A 15,878-nucleotide genomic window follows, 5' to 3' on the forward strand; every position below is an offset into this window, starting at 1 on the left:
ATAAAATCACCCACGGTTTTGGTAGGGTTCAACTTGATCAAATGTTTTAGTTCTGTGCTTTGTTTTGCATACTGTTATGTTTTAGTGCCGTTTTGTATTGTTTGCCATGGTGACTAACGGGTTTGAATTATCATAGTTCATTGATAATGGACGTTATACTATATACATGTAACTAATTAACTCCGAAATATATATTGAACTAAAACTTAAAAATCATACAAGACTAACAACGACTAGAGGACTTTGACAGGCGCAAAAAAATCGGCGGATTAAACATGTTCTATTTAGATCTCACCCCTCTCCTATACCTCTAGCCAAAGTAAAAAAAACAAACAAAAAGCAATACGCACAGTAACACTCAGTATAAAAGAAGTCCGAGTTCGATGTTAAAAAAGGTAACAAATATATATATCTTACGCAGAATCTGTTTGCCCTTTCATGTCATTTCGGTTTTTGTTAGGGTTTTTATTAACAGTCCTTAGTTGTATATGCTATGTTGTGTTGCGTTTGTGTTTTCCCCCACAAAGGTGGTTTCTGTTTGACTCATTAGTTTGACTCATTAGTTTGACTCATTAGTTTGACTCATTAGTTCGACTCATTAGTTTGACCATCCCTTTGGTATATTTCTCCTCTTTTTTTAAAACATGGTGAATTGTTGTGATGTAGTTTTCAAGTTAATATAATATTTTAATGTGAAATTCCATTACAAATAACTTCATACATTTTTATTGTAAAAGAAATCATAACATCGATACAAATATGGAAAATTATATTGTCGTGCAAAGAAATTTATCAGACAGTTATATTCCCCACAAATTGTCCATTATGTTAACTTGTTTTTACGTCTCACACATTTGATTGTTGATCTCACTAGACTGAGTGACAGAATGTTTCACTACATAGACGTTAGCTGTCGAAAGAGTATACCCAGGAGTCAAAACTAAATAAATAACATTAAATCGAACATTTAACAGAAGAGATTTTTCGCCCGATTTACATAAGAAAATGCCTTTGAGGTGTTGGAGCTTTTGATTTAGCTATTTGATTAGGGACTTTCCGTTTTTAATTTTCCTCTGAGTATTTTTGGGATTTTACTTTATCTTCAACGTTTAAAGGAGACCTGACATGAAATCGGGTTTTTGCTTTTTTTTCTATATTTTGGCTTGAAATATGTATGTGTAAAGGTTTTTTCAACTACCTGTTACCAATTTCGGATTTATAGGTCAATTTGATTGACATCTCGTTGACCTGTTGAATATGCAAAAATTCATTGCGATAACGAGGCTCTCGAGCCTGTGACGTCACAGGCACTGTACGATAATTCTGACTGACAGCATCAATCACTCATCTCATCTTTAGAAAAAAAATCCAATTACGTTTTTGTTTGAAACTGACATACATGCAAACCAGCCATGGTGTATTGTGCAGCTTATGGGTGCAACAATGAGGCAAAAAAAGGCACTGGGATAAGTTTTTTTCGTTTCCCAACTGATATTCAACTACGGAAGGCGTGGACACATTTCTGCAGAAGGTGGAACTTTGTACCTGGACCAAATCATAGATTATGTTCGGCACATTTCTCCAAACAGAGTTTTACCAAAGACCCCGATTTGATGGCCAAACTTGGAATTACATACAAGCTAACCCTACTACCCGACGCAAAGCCCGATGTACCTGTACCTGACACAGGTATCCAAGATGGCGAGAAGCTGAGCATCCCCATCAGGAGAGGTGCTTTTGAGAAACGCCGAAAGGCAGAGGTAAGTTTCATTTTTGTCAACGGCATCTTATATTTTCATGTTTTTATTATATATGTATAAGTCAGATAATTTATAAGTCATTTAGCATTGACCGTGTTTAATTATTTAATCATTGCACACAGCTTCACTACTAATTTCGATTCAGGTATACACGCCTCAGGTGTGTGTACACGCGCCATTGATCAGCTGATCACGTTGTTCGCAGGTGGTCAAGCGGTTAGTTAAATACCTGATTACAGAATTTTCACGATAAATATTTTACAGGTACGCGATTTTTCATTACACGTTGGGAAAGAGTAACAAGTTTTTAAAGGGGTTTGTGTATTACAGTAAATTAATTCTAATTCAGTAAAATATAATTTAACAGGTAAACAGGTAGCGGGTGAATCTTGTATTGTAAGACACAGCATTTCACAGCTGCATTTACAAATATTTATATAACTGTGTGAAATCAGTTTGGCAAATTTTATTAAGTTGATATAACTAATATTATAATAAAAAAGAATAATAAAATAATTTAAAAAAATATAAGTTTTATAATTTTTAATTTTTTAACATCATAAAATGTTAAATTTAAATGATGATCATTATACTTATTTGTTTGTCTTCAAGTTCACATTTATGTTTATTTAATACATTAGCAACACTAATTTTAAAATTTATGTTATAGATTCTGCAAATGGCATATGATAGTCATGTGAGCACACCAACTCCAAAGCAAAAAGACACAGCCACATCTGTCCAGTTGGATGACACAGAGGTTCTTCCATGTACTCCAAGTGAAGGTGAATTGATACCACAGCCCACGCCAGTGGAAACGCCACAGCCCAAGCCAGTTGAAACACCTCAGCCCAAGCCAGTGGAAACACCTTTCAAGCCTAGCACATCAATCAGGATGGTTAACAAAAAGCTACAAGTGAAATTACATCCACAACGTAGAACCAGGGGTCATCAGACAGACAGCAAGATAACAGGTGCTATGACAGTCCAGACGAAGACTTTCAATACAACAGCAACACAGACAGATGAACCATCACCCAAAGAAGTAGAGAACCATAGTGACAGTGATGATGAAGTTGCAGAACCTGAAGATAGCGATGACTCAGACTACAATCCAACAGATGATGAAATGAGGTATATTTATAAGTTGTATTGTTGGATTAATTTAGTGTATTACTATCAGTGAATATTTTCAATATGATAATGAAATGGTTGCAAGGTTTAAATTTTTTTTTTAAATCTTGAAACATATAATTAATTAGTATGACTGCCAATGAGACAGCTCTATATACATGCGACCTAAAGGTGTAAAAATTAATAATTAAACTCACGTCACAGTTCAGCCTTTAACAATAAGAAAACCCAACACTACAAAGTCAGAAGTCTATTTGCGTAATAAACTATTTACATTTAATATATCAAATTAGGATATTTACTCAGTCTAAAGGTCAAGGTACCATAAGATATAAGTAGATCATATTGAACGTGTCCTCAGACTACATCCTTTCTCAATATATTTTAAAACCAGTCAGTCCATATTTAACATTGTCAAAAATTCAATGAGCTAAACAGTTATTTAGAAATATGTTTTTTATTTTCCAGTTCTGATGATGATTCAGATACTGAGTCTGAAATGAACTACAAACTCAACTCCAAGGCTACCCCAGCTGAAGAAAAACAGTTTATGGTGAGTGAGTCAGCACTATCCGAGCTCTTGTCTGTTTGCCGTTACTGCTCTGGAGAAGCTGTTGCCCTTATAAAGAATACCAAAGGTTCCATGGTTGTCACCAACACAGTCTGTTTGAAGGGGCATGTATCCATCTGGAAGAGCCAGTCTTGCCACAACAACTTACCATGGGGTAATCTGATGACAGCGACTGCCATCCTGTGTAGCGGGTCAAACTCTAGTAAAGTTCTACAGATGTTTCAACACCTCAACATGCAGACCATATCTTCAAGAACTTACAACAGACTACAGACTTTGTATATATCTCCATCTGCATCTATGGCCTGGGATGCAGAGCAGACAGCACTTCTCGCAGACCTGTATGACAAAGAAGTTATTGTTGGTGGGGATGCAAGATGTGATTCTCCTGGCTATTCGGCAAAGTACGGGTCATACACCATGATGGATTTAGAGACCAGCAAGATTTTAGACTTCCAATTGGTACAGGTATGTTGAAAAAAGATGAAATGATCAGTTCGGATAAAAAAATAAGCTGTCGCTTAGTATTAATTTTGGAAAAGAGGATAACCTAAGAATCTGATAAAAGCATATTCTGGGTAAACACCAACTAATGAGAGCAGGCGAAAAAAAATGTATTTGTTATAGAAGAAGAAAATATTTTATGTCCAATTATGGGTCATAAAGGGCATACACATTATATGAATTAAGTGAGAAATTTACAAATTCTTTCAGTACAAAAAAAAATGGATTTTTTTGTTAATATTGTTTATGGTTGTTGTATTTACATTGTGACCAATAAATATATTTTTGTATACATATTTTTAAACAAAAGCAGTTCATGTTTTAAAATGTACTTATTTTTTTTTACAGTGCAACGAAGTGAAAGGCTCTGCACATATGGAGTTGGAAGGTTTGAAGAGGTCCATCAGATACCTAGAGAACATGATGCACATCAAAATTAAAGATTTAGTCACAGACAGGCATTCTTCAATCAAGAAGTTCATGCGCACTGAGCAAGACAAAACAAACCACCTGTTTGATGTGTGGCATGTAGCTAAAGGTAACTATTGATTTTGTTTTACTTATTATTTGCCATTTACCGCCAACAATACCTATATAAAGATTTAAATACTATGTACGAAAAACTGTTATTATTTTATTTATTCAATTTAAAATTTGTACAGTATCTTTAAAACTACCAACTCAAATTAATAATTTTTCAAAATCTGTTTTTACATTATCCTGTTTATTTTGCAGGAATATCTAAGAAGCTGGAAGCTGCTGCAAAGAAGTCGGGTAGTAAGGACATTCGTCCATGGATCAAATCAATAGTCAACCACATCTATTGGATATCGTCTTCCTGTGGTACTAACGGAGACCTGAAGTTGGCAAAATGGCGGTCAATTGTAAACCACATCAGCAACAAACATGAGAACCACTCCATACTTTATCCAAGATGTGAGCATCAGCCCATCACAGTAGACCGACAGTGGTTGAATGAAGGTAAAATCTGTTCTTTTTATTCTCATAAATATAAAAAAGAAGATGTGGTATGATTGTCAATGAGACAACTATCCACAAGAGACCAAAATGACAGACATTTACAACTAAAGGTCACCGTACGGCTTCAACAATGAGCAAAGCTCATACCGCATAGTCAGCTATAAAAGGCGCTGATATGACAATGAAAAACAATATAGCAATATCTTAAACTTAAAAGTAATTTGATACGATACACATAAATTAAAACGAGGAATGTGTACAAAAAACTTTAAATGACATATTTAAAAATAATAAGAACATTGAATAATGAATAGTAAATATAGTTAAATGATTAGGAAATGAAATGTTATGTTTATTGGTAATTCATGTTTTAGGTTCAGTTCCATACAAGAGACTAAAGGACATTGTGGAAAGCAGGTACCTAATGCTAGATGTACCCAAGTTATCACCTGTTTACCAGACATATTCATTGGAGGTGTTCCATTCCTTGGTGAACCACTTCTGCCCGAAAAGCACCCACTTCTTCTACCCAACAATGCTTGCAAGGTAATAATTGATAAAATTAATTTGATAAAAATCAGATGATGTGGCATGATTGCCAATGAATAAACTACCCACTGGAAGCAAATAACATAAAAGTAACTATCTATACATATATATGTCACTGTGCAGCCTTCAACAATAAGCAAAACCTGTACCGTATAGTAAGCTTTAAATTTTTATTGTATTACCAATGCATGCGACACTGTGTTCAATACAATGAGCTGTACCTGGATTATAATCTGATAAAAACAACGGTTCAATTTCTAAGAGAAATTTTTAAAACAAATGTTGTACTTCCTTACTAAATCTTATACACACAATATAATAGTTGTGCAAATTTCAGAAATATTGTCTGACTAAATTTTGTATTCATATTTACAGATTGAGTATTGCTGCTCTTCATTATAACGAGAACAGTGGGCGACAGCAAGCAACAACCAAGACTGGGGAACAGCGTTTCAGTATGTGTTACCCAAAGGCCAAAAAGGGTACTGAGGCAGTGGTCAAGCCAAAGAAGACTGCACCAACATTTGGTAAGTTTTTAAAATATCATTAATGGAAACTTTACTGCACCAAATATCCATTTGAGGGCCTCAGGGAAGATTACCTTTATAGCTAACTGTGTAACCATCTTTTCATAAAGAATTATTATTATTATTTGTAAATTTAAAGTATCTTCAGTAGTACACTATTTGATGAGATTTTAAAAGCAATTTTAAACCAGGACAGTTAATCCAAGCTGTGGATAAAGGAAGTTAGTTTGATACTGAATTCAGTAATTTGGTTATACATGTATAAGAATATCATAAAACACTTCTTTGACAAATAAAAAAAATAGGTTGTAGCTTAGTAGTCTCCATTTATTATTTGACAATTGTTTATTCATAGTAGTATTTATTTTTTTCAGTTTATGTGTCGCTCATCAAACAGGCTGTGGTAGAGAGAAGAAGAGAAGAGTTCAAATCTTATACATCTGCTTCTGATGATGTGCGTGTTTACAACAATCACCATCCAGATCACATGACATCAACATTCAGCCCGTTCAGGAAGATCGACCTTATTCAAAGACACAGATCGCGATTTCAAAGACAGTAAATAATGACCAATTTTCTTTTCCAAACAAGAAAAGTAATAAACAATTTGTATTAAAATTTTAAAATTTTAATAGTTGAATACATGAATTTGTCATACAATTGCATATTTAAAACCAGAATATGTCTCTGATGGGAAAGTATCTCTTATTTTTTTCACAACACATGCTGGTAATATCTTTCTGTTGTGTCGTCCTAGTCTATGCCAAATCCATTGAACAAAACGTCTGTATGCCATGAAGCGGTACCTCCTGTAGATAGAAGTTTCATGTTAAAACAAACGATTGTTATAATCTTTATTTCAAGCATGATAATTGTAAATATGAAATTGTTGCATAAATAAAATTATGATTGTATTTGTATATATGAATGTTGCATTAATAGAAATATTATTGTCATTGTAAATATAAAATTGTACCATAAATAAGAATATTATTTGTATTAATTGTATATAACTTTTATTATGACGCATGTTAATAAATTTGTCAAAACTAACATTGTTTTCCAATTGACTGTTAAAGAGTTGTACTTCTATAGTCTGATGGAATTTGTCTTCTTGGATTCTGTCAGGTGAATGAATAATTTATGGAGATTTATGCATAATGACATCTAATTGAAAACGAGATGTGGTAAGAATGCCAATGAGACAAACATCTACCCAAGTTCATAAGGTCTTTGATGTCTAAAAGTATTCAACAGATTCATATGGTCACTTCTTAGGACATTTGACAGTTACTTATGTTCGTGGTGTTACGTTATATCAAATTATGTGAGAGCTTTGAGTTTTTTGTCTTGTTACTGGTTTAATAACTTGGAGTTTGCATGATTAAAAGGCCAAACTGTTGAGAATATTTAGTGTCTTTGATTCAGTCAAGGCGTGGGTAACATTTTTTCTGCATCATGACAGATCGCTTGTTTGGAAATTATGGAGCTAGCGATGAACAGTTAAAATGAGACAGCAGCATAACGACACGAGCAATGTACAATTAAGCTATCATGAAAGTTGTAAACGAATATGCAAGTTATCACAAAGGCTGAAAATGAATATGCAAGGTGAAGATGAATGCAGTAAAAAGAAAAAAAAATATTTACTCATTTATTGGCTCGTTGTCATCAAAAGGTCCTACATTTTCCAGGTAAGCATACATGCTAACCTGTAAAACGTGTCTGTTGAGGCAGTTAGCAACAAACACTTCGTGCTCTGTGATACACTGCAGGTCTTCTGGTTGCATGTGGAAACTTACTGCTGATACATTCGAACAACATGTACATTCTTCAGATGTTGTCATGGGTTCACAATTCCCACAGTCACACCTATAAAAGCCGAAAACAACATGTAGGCCTTTACTTGCATTACCGAACTAATTCAATATTGATAGGATACGAAATAGAATGACAAGTCACAAAACAATGACATTGCATGACCAGATTCATTTATATTTTAAAGCCTCCCCCTCGCATAATATTCCTACAATCTTCTACATTATATTAAAAGTTGACCCAAATAAGAGCGACCTATTTTTCAACTAAAAATGTACGATTTAAGAAGAGAGGCGCACGTACATGTAAACGACTTTCAGTTCAATTATTCCCATAGTTCATGTCTACTTTGTATATAAAAATAGAATACTTATTTATAACTTTGGATTAAAAAAAAATTATATAACAAAACGACAAAAATGAATAAATACGAACCAGTCGGTGTTCAGTAGTCTGTCTTCGGCCTGAGACAAGTCGTCGATGTCCGAGGTCTCTGATGAGGAATTACTGTCTTCTCCGGGATTAATTTCGTTGCTTATTGGTTCGAATTGATACGGACGTATATCTACTAATCTAGAAACATCGGGAATTTCACTGTCACAGCTGTCCATACTACCTATCGTTCAATTTCTTAAAACACCTCAACCACTGACCACTGTCTGACCTAGATAGTGCCAGTGACGTCATGGGGTCACGTGATCGCCTATCTAATTATAATTCATAGGCCAGAGGACGCGGTGATTACAAAACATGTAATTAGTTTAATTTGGAGTTTTTTTAATAAATATTTTGTTTGAAATATGTTTATATAGTATAAGTGAGTAAATCGTAATTGATTTTTGTTTATTTTGAAAATCGTGTCAGGTCTCCTTTAACCCACTTATTGTTTTGGCAGAAACTTAGTCAAATAGAAAGAAAAAATAATCTGCAAGACAATATCTACAAATTTTCCAAGAGGGCAGAAATCTGCGGTCAACTCTTCGAGAAGGTATTGATCTTAATGATGAGTTACACCCATAGATGTGTATTTATATACAAATCAACGTATATATTAATTCAATTAAGAAAATAAAAAAATAGGTTTTCAAATATGCCAAATGTGGTCGAAATCGTAAGCAGACTCCTTATGAAGTGCTTTTAATGTGTGCCATTTGTATTCCGGGTTTTTTTTGCGTTTTGTTTACTGCAAATTGACAAAAAAGAAAGACACTATCTTATGTATACACGTACCTTCAACTTCAAAAATATATGTAAACATGTATAAACGGCTGGCATGATATGTTCATGTTTTTGCAAGGGTTAGTTTTTGAATTATGTTTTTTATGTAATGTTACACGTGATAATTTACTACATGTAACAACGGAAATTTGTTTGCAGCCATAATGATAAAAAAAACATGCTACAGTCGTTTTTTTATCGATGTACTATTAATGGACCATGTTTTTGTTTCTAGTAGACTATATCTTAAACATGATGAAAAAAAAACGTATATACAAACTTTTGAAAATGTAAATAGAAATTTTATATATATAACTTACGCGAATTAGAAAAACAAACAAATGGATACTTCATTTGACAATCAGCGAAATCAAAGTTTTCAGGGTCTGATAAATCCAAATACAAGCACTGTATCGAGTTGTTGGTAAATTCTATTTTTGGTCCCCGACTATTACTACAATCATTACCATTGTAAAGTGTTGTTTGGAAGCTTGGTTTGATAATGCCAACCCAAATTCGTCCAGATTGCATTCTGCAATGTACAACAAAACTGAATCTATACTTTGTATCTATATGAAAGAGTTGTTTGATATCATTGTAACAACAGAGTGTAAATTATAATATTAAATTCATCAATATGTTTTTTCTTCCTATTGAAGTGAATTAAAATGAGAAAGAACGTGTGCAATGTTGACATTAAAACAAAATGACGATACTGTATCATGTATATCAACCCATCTCACAGCCAATATCATTCGATTGATATAGAACATTTGTTAACCGCCACACTGAAAAAAACATATAACACGTTTCATCAATATCAACACGCATCATTAGATGAAGAACCACAAGGGTAACTATGGTATAGAAATAAGGTAACTATTTGTCTTATTTCGACAGGCACCCAAACCCTTGCTAAGGCAGGGCGTCCGTTTTGGCTGTTTGGCATGTTCACACTCGTAACAAAACCTTGCATATGTTTTGACTATTTAATTTATGGTGTCTGTTTTGTTCACGCATTGTTGTAAATATAAATGAATTTGATGAGACTGCTATAAAAGTGAGAGGTTAATGCGACTATGCATGGTACCTACAGGACACAAATGCATGATGCTTAATTTATTGTGGAAGGAAGAGCAGCGACACACAAAATGGGGTCTTCTCGCTTAATATTATAGAAACTGTATGAGGATACACGAACATCTAGTCTAGACTCATCCGTGGGGATATTGTAAAAGCATATGAAACATTTGATTAGAAGTAAAATTAGAGTATAGCATTACCCATGTTTATGAATCAGATATATTAAATACTTCCTTGATGTTTCAGATACAGCACGAAAAAAACGGACTCCTTTAGAATGGCATCCCGTTAATGCTTCATACCACGTCACACTGTTGTTGTATACATGGAACGTTGTATTGCTCTGAAACCCGACCCCAGCTGTAAAAAAATATCAATGGAAATAGTCACTATCCTACATTTACTCATATATGTATTTAAAATGCATGGTCGTCCTTACACATGTATGATCCAATTCCATTCTGTATATGATTGTCTCAAGTCACGAGCCTGGTATTCGGTGGTTTTCTTTTGCTGTTGTTATCAAATTTATTATTCGTTCATGATTGGTTGATGAATAAGTCCGTACGTTTTCTCATTTGAATATTTTAAATTTTTCATATCGGTGTTTTTACAATCTGCTAATCGGTATGGTGCATATTCACTGCTGAAAGCCGTATACATGGTAACCTAAACATTCTAAGTATTTTGGTCTTTGTTTGAAAGTTGTTATGTTGGCAATCAAGCCACCTCTTCTATTTTACACATAGAAATTTATTCAACAAATCATAGTCATAGCAAATATGCAATGATAATAAATAAATAGCAAATTGTTAATTTTCCAACCTGTTGAAAACATGTGGTGTGATCTCAGTTCTTCATTGGTTAAATTTCATTTATAGTGCAGGAATTTACATGTAAGTATATAGTATATTACGCAAAAAAATGCAATGGCTATTTAAGATTTATAAATTATTTTTTATCTGTGTGTTTTTGCAAAACTAATTCTCGAATTTCTCCCTCCTGATCATGAATTGGATACACAAAGCTGTTTTATTTTCTATTACTGGTTTGAAGGATGTGCATGTATTTTAAACCGATTAGATTAGACATCTGTAAGTTAATCAATCGTAGATATTATTATTAAAAAGGCACCTTAAAACAAATGTATGCTACATCCTTTTTAGGAAACCATATATGATGACAATCTACTACTATCCACTTGAACAACACGAATCGAACATGTAGAAGAACAAAGCAATGCTTAATAATTATGTTTGAAAATCTTAATGGTAAACTTCATTTCAAAATTGCTGACATGGTATGTATTTTTTTCAAATATGGAAAATTGTATGTATAATACTAACAAAAACTAGCTAACAACTGTATAAACATGTTATTTACTAATGTTAACGAGGCCGGGATAAGTTACTGGTGCTGGATGTTTTTCAACTAACAAATGTACAGATTACAAAAAGTTTTAAAAAAAAACAAAGAAAAGAAGATTAATATGGGGTTTTTACTTGACGGAGGACCGGACTCACGATGGTGGCCTGTAAAGTTGGATATATTAAATGAAAGAAGTTTTTACAATTTGTAAAAATGTAGACTCATAAGTGAAATATTTCATAAGATTCACGTGTTCAGTTTTTTCCTAGTGGTATCGAAGTGCAATTCGATCTTGATTTCAAATCTCTCTGTGAACTTCTGACCTCAACTTTATAATTGTCTTCAAACTGTATAGTTAGGAATATAAGGAAAAGATATGAAAGAGAAAAAAGACCAACTGCTAAATGGGACGAATTCACTTTTGCATTAACCATGATTATAATATACTTTAATCTATCACTTTGTAATGAGCTTTTTGAAACAATGATTTCAACAGACTAATGCAATTGATTTTTAAAATTATCATTTTTGAATTTAGTCAGTTTGAAATAAATGCACATACTTTAAATTATTTATTAACAAATTAGAAAACAGCTTGATGTATCAAAAGTATGATCAAGATAGAAGCAATCGAGCATTTGCATAAAAACACACAGATACAAATGAATACTAAAACTTACATATGCGTTCCATTTGCTTGCGTATACAGTCGAACCTCGTTGTGTCGAAAACTCGATTGAGTCGAAGTAATGTATATGTTCCAGTCAAATTCCTGTTTGATCAATGCCTGCTTAGCTCGAGAACATATTATAGTCCAGTCGATATAAAGTTAAAAGTAAATTGACTCCTATGTTTCCAGGTTCAAAATTAAGACTTCGACAGAACGAGGTCCAAAAAAGAGGGTCGAAAGATACCAAAGGGACAGTCAAACTCATTAATCTAAAACAAATTTACAACGCCATGGCTAAAAATGAAAAAGACAAACAGACAAACAATAGTACACATGACACAACAGTTCAGATAAACTATTAGTTTTATGTATTAACTATACATATTTACCGTGTCTACAATAAATCGCGGAATTAGTGAAACATCACGCTCCTCAAACTTCCGGTCGCACTTATCAACGGTGCAGGCTGATAATGTAACTAAGACCCCGTTTACACTTGCAACGAAATTGAATCGATCTTAAAAAGTTCGCGTTTAGATTGCACAAGCAAGATCGATCGAGATCGATCATATTTAATCCAGTGCGTTTACACTACAACATAAAAATAACCGGTCCTTTATTTTCCTATCTAAATATAACACACACCAGAAAAAAGATCGATCGTGATCGATGTAAGAGTTTACACCAAAAAAACATCGATTCAAATAAGATCGCTCTTTTTAAAACCATCTCCAGAGGTAGACTTTTAAGTTCGATTGAATATCGATCTTACGCGTTTACACTGGACCAAAGATCGATCTTAGTAAAGATTAATCTGTCAGTGTAAACGGGGTCTAACACTTTAATGTATCATATAAAACATTTGCTTTATAAAAGATAAAAAAAAAAATGCCAAGAAAAAAAATAATTCCTCAAAGATGATCAGTTGGTGTCTAATTTATTCATTTCTCAAATTTCTCAAGCTTGAAATATACACAGAAAAGTATTTAGAAAGTTCTGCCTTCCAACAGTAATAAGTGGTTTACTTTTCATATGTACACGTGAGTGTACAGTAGCTTGAACGACCTTCAAACTAGACGCTGGACGAGTCCATATATTTTTTACGAGAGAAAAGGTATGGTAGGAAACAACTGCCACACTTTTTGTATATTTTCTCAATTTGTGTGGTCTATATATATAGAACGACACAATTATCTATATATAGCTTATTCCTGAAAAAATAATGACAATTTATAAATCAAACGTTTTATTCTATAAAACAAGTCATGTTTTAGAAGAGATACGCCGAAATACATATTAAGCACGGGTATGCCAGGTAAAATGATTGTTTATCTTGACAAAAAAAGGTATCAGTCTGAATTCAATTAAACCCAAACAAAAGTCAAGATATGTCCGATATACCTATTTTTGGATATCAAAACTTGAAATGATCGATTGAAGTTCAAGTGTCCCTACCTCACAAAATATTGTTAGGCACTATACACAGAAAGTATCAATATTTGTTTTATTAAACATTTTGAAATACAATAAAAAAAGATCTGATAATTAGTCTTTTCGTGCGATCTTGAAATTAAAACGAATATTGATCGTAATCGTATCAATAAGTGCTTTTAAACAAACACATTAAAACAATATTTGCCTTTAACCAACAAATGAGCATACAACAAAGCCTAATCAAAGGTACCAGGATTATAATTTAATTCACAATAATGCACGTTTCGTCTGCATAAGACTTATCAGTGACTCTCATATCAATATATATATATATGTTCCGTACCATATGAGTATTTGGACAGTTACAGTTACTTTTAATACTTCTAAACTCTTCATATTGTATGTCCGTTCATTAAAAAGACTCTATCATATAGGCAATTTTATTACTATATTTTAATAAAGATATTCATTGATATTAGCTAAATAAAAATTAGAAGTTTCACATAGTTAATTTTACTTACTTGTCAAAACTATAATGAACACATTTTATACTGATGGTCATTACCGATTTGTTACGAGTGAATGGCAATATGTCCGAAAATTTCATTGAAATTAACATAATTTATTCAAGGTGAATATGGTGTATTGCAGTCATGTTACAATATTTGAGATCTAGAGCTTCTTCACAACACCGTATTCGAATCGGAATGGCTCAAAACCTCGGTATCACTGTACGCAGCTATACAAAAAGGCTAGCTTTTCACTCGCAAACAAAAGGTGTAAATGAAAAGGATCGTGCACAGCCAAGACTTGCAAATGAAAAAGCTATGATACCATGTAGAAGTAAATGTCACCCAAGGCTACATGTAAGAATGTAATTAGAAATGAAAACTAATATGGCATCAATATTTAATTTTTACGTAGTATTTGAAATATAGTCATGTAACCAACATTGTTTTTTTAGATATTTTTTTTGTAGTATTGAAACTTTTATAATGTAATTAAAAAAAATACCTATATGGTCCAAATACTCATATGGTCCGGTCCGTTACTAACCAAACGAGTATTATACTCATATAGTCCGACCATACGCGTATGGTCGGACTATATGAGTATACGCATATGGTCATGACCATACGCGTATGGTTCAAATACTAATATGGTCCGGAACATATATAAAGCACAAAGTTTAAGAGCATTGAATACAAAAAAATACAAAAATACGGCTAAGGAAATCTATGACTGGGATAAAAAAATCCTTAGTTTTATAAAAAAAAAATCAAAGTTTTGTAAACAGGAAATATATAAAAATGACCATAAAATTGATATTCATGTCAACACAGAAGTCCTGACTACAGGGCTTGTGATATACTCGAGGACAAAACGTCTACCAGCAGAAGCATCGACCCAGTGGTTTAAATAGTTAAATGATTCAATGACAATCAATTATCCTTTAAATCAAGATTATAGGTCCGGCCTTTGCGATAATTGTTAGTCTTCATATATTATTCATATGAGAGTGTTTGTGCTATTGATTATAAGATATCATATATCAATGTACACACGGAAACAATCATTTACAGAAAATAATTATTAGTTCTATTTGAAAATAAACTTAGGACAAACACGGGTTTTACACAGTTATTACTTTATCGACATTCAAGAGGTATCACAAGCCTAATAGCTAGTACTTCTGTACTGGCATGAAAATACGGATTTTTTTGTTATAAAATGTTTTTGTTAGAAGTTATTTTAAATTTAGGCATGTATTTCCCTCATATAAAGTTTATCTATTTTTAACAACGAGGAACTTACAAAAACCTGTTGTAACGCAAAGCTCGATCGTGCAAGCTTGAAACACATTTGTGTTGCCTGATGTTTATTTGATTTATAAGACGTCTAGATTCTGTTGTTTTAAAAACCAAGCGTATAGTTACATTATTTTTAATGTAATTTACGATTAGCACTTAAACTCGTAAACAGTTGTTTTCCATTCTTTCCTTTGGTTGATATAGTCCAACATTCGAATTTGCAAGGTTTTATGAACTCCCCCTTTTTTGAATTTACATCGGTCAATTAGTTCAAAATGGAATATCAAAAATAAAAAAAGTTTCTGTTTTTTTTTCTGTAACCATCATAGTATGAAATCCATGTATCAGAATTTCAGACCACGATTGCTGGTAAGAATTTTCAAATCTTACTATTGAATTAATGACAATTTTCAATAAAATGTAATCAAATATATTTGCTACCTTAATGAT

General features: G+C 32.8%; 2 protein-coding genes across 2 annotated transcripts; one reads left to right on the forward strand and one right to left on the reverse strand.

Annotated features, from left to right (window-relative positions):
• The first annotated feature begins 1,120 nt into the window (after positions 1 to 1,120).
• LOC139501103 (uncharacterized) lies at positions 1,121 to 6,689 on the forward strand. The gene is made up of 8 exons (XM_071290091.1): positions 1,121 to 1,760; positions 2,431 to 2,894; positions 3,363 to 3,933; positions 4,318 to 4,507; positions 4,705 to 4,950; positions 5,325 to 5,496; positions 5,875 to 6,026; positions 6,401 to 6,689. The coding sequence occupies exons 1-8, from the start codon at positions 1,413 to 1,415 to the stop codon at positions 6,586 to 6,588; spliced, it is 2,331 nt and encodes a 776-aa protein (XP_071146192.1). The 5' UTR covers positions 1,121 to 1,412; the 3' UTR covers positions 6,589 to 6,689.
• LOC139501104 (P2X purinoceptor 7-like) lies at positions 6,667 to 8,696 on the reverse strand. Its single transcript, XM_071290092.1, has 3 exons — positions 8,280 to 8,696; positions 7,677 to 7,898; positions 6,667 to 6,835 (listed from the first exon to the last, which is right to left on the reverse strand). Exons 1-3 carry the CDS (start codon positions 8,453 to 8,455, stop codon positions 6,679 to 6,681), a joined length of 555 nt encoding a protein of 184 aa, XP_071146193.1. The 5' UTR covers positions 8,456 to 8,696; the 3' UTR covers positions 6,667 to 6,678.
• Positions 8,697 to 15,878: the final 7,182 nt, after the last annotated feature.

The sequence above is a fragment of the Mytilus edulis genome, chromosome 13, assembly GCF_963676685.1.
Source record: "Mytilus edulis chromosome 13, xbMytEdul2.2, whole genome shotgun sequence".
In the NCBI taxonomy this organism is placed as follows: Eukaryota; Metazoa; Mollusca; class Bivalvia; order Mytilida; family Mytilidae; genus Mytilus; species Mytilus edulis.

What these genes read in the sequence shown, in the direction of transcription:
- LOC139501104 (XM_071290092.1), bottom strand. Translation starts at nt 8,455, where the DNA reads ATGGACAGCTGTGACAGTGAAATTCCCGATGTTTCTAGATTAGTAGAT. An exon ending in AGACTACTGAACACCGACTG is followed by an intron (nt 7,899 to 8,279) that starts GTTCGTATTTAT and finishes CGGCTTTTATAG; the next exon opens with GTGTGACTGTGGGAATTGTG. An exon ending in GACAACGAGCCAATAAATGA is followed by an intron (nt 6,836 to 7,676) that starts GTAAATATTTTT and finishes TTCTATCTACAG; the next exon opens with GAGGTACCGCTTCATGGCAT.
- LOC139501103 (XM_071290091.1), top strand. Translation starts at nt 1,413, where the DNA reads ATGGTGTATTGTGCAGCTTATGGGTGCAACAATGAGGCAAAAAAAGGC. An exon ending in CCGACAGTGGTTGAATGAAG is followed by an intron (nt 4,951 to 5,324) that starts GTAAAATCTGTT and finishes TTCATGTTTTAG; the next exon opens with GTTCAGTTCCATACAAGAGA. An exon ending in GAAGACTGCACCAACATTTG is followed by an intron (nt 6,027 to 6,400) that starts GTAAGTTTTTAA and finishes TATTTTTTTCAG; the next exon opens with TTTATGTGTCGCTCATCAAA.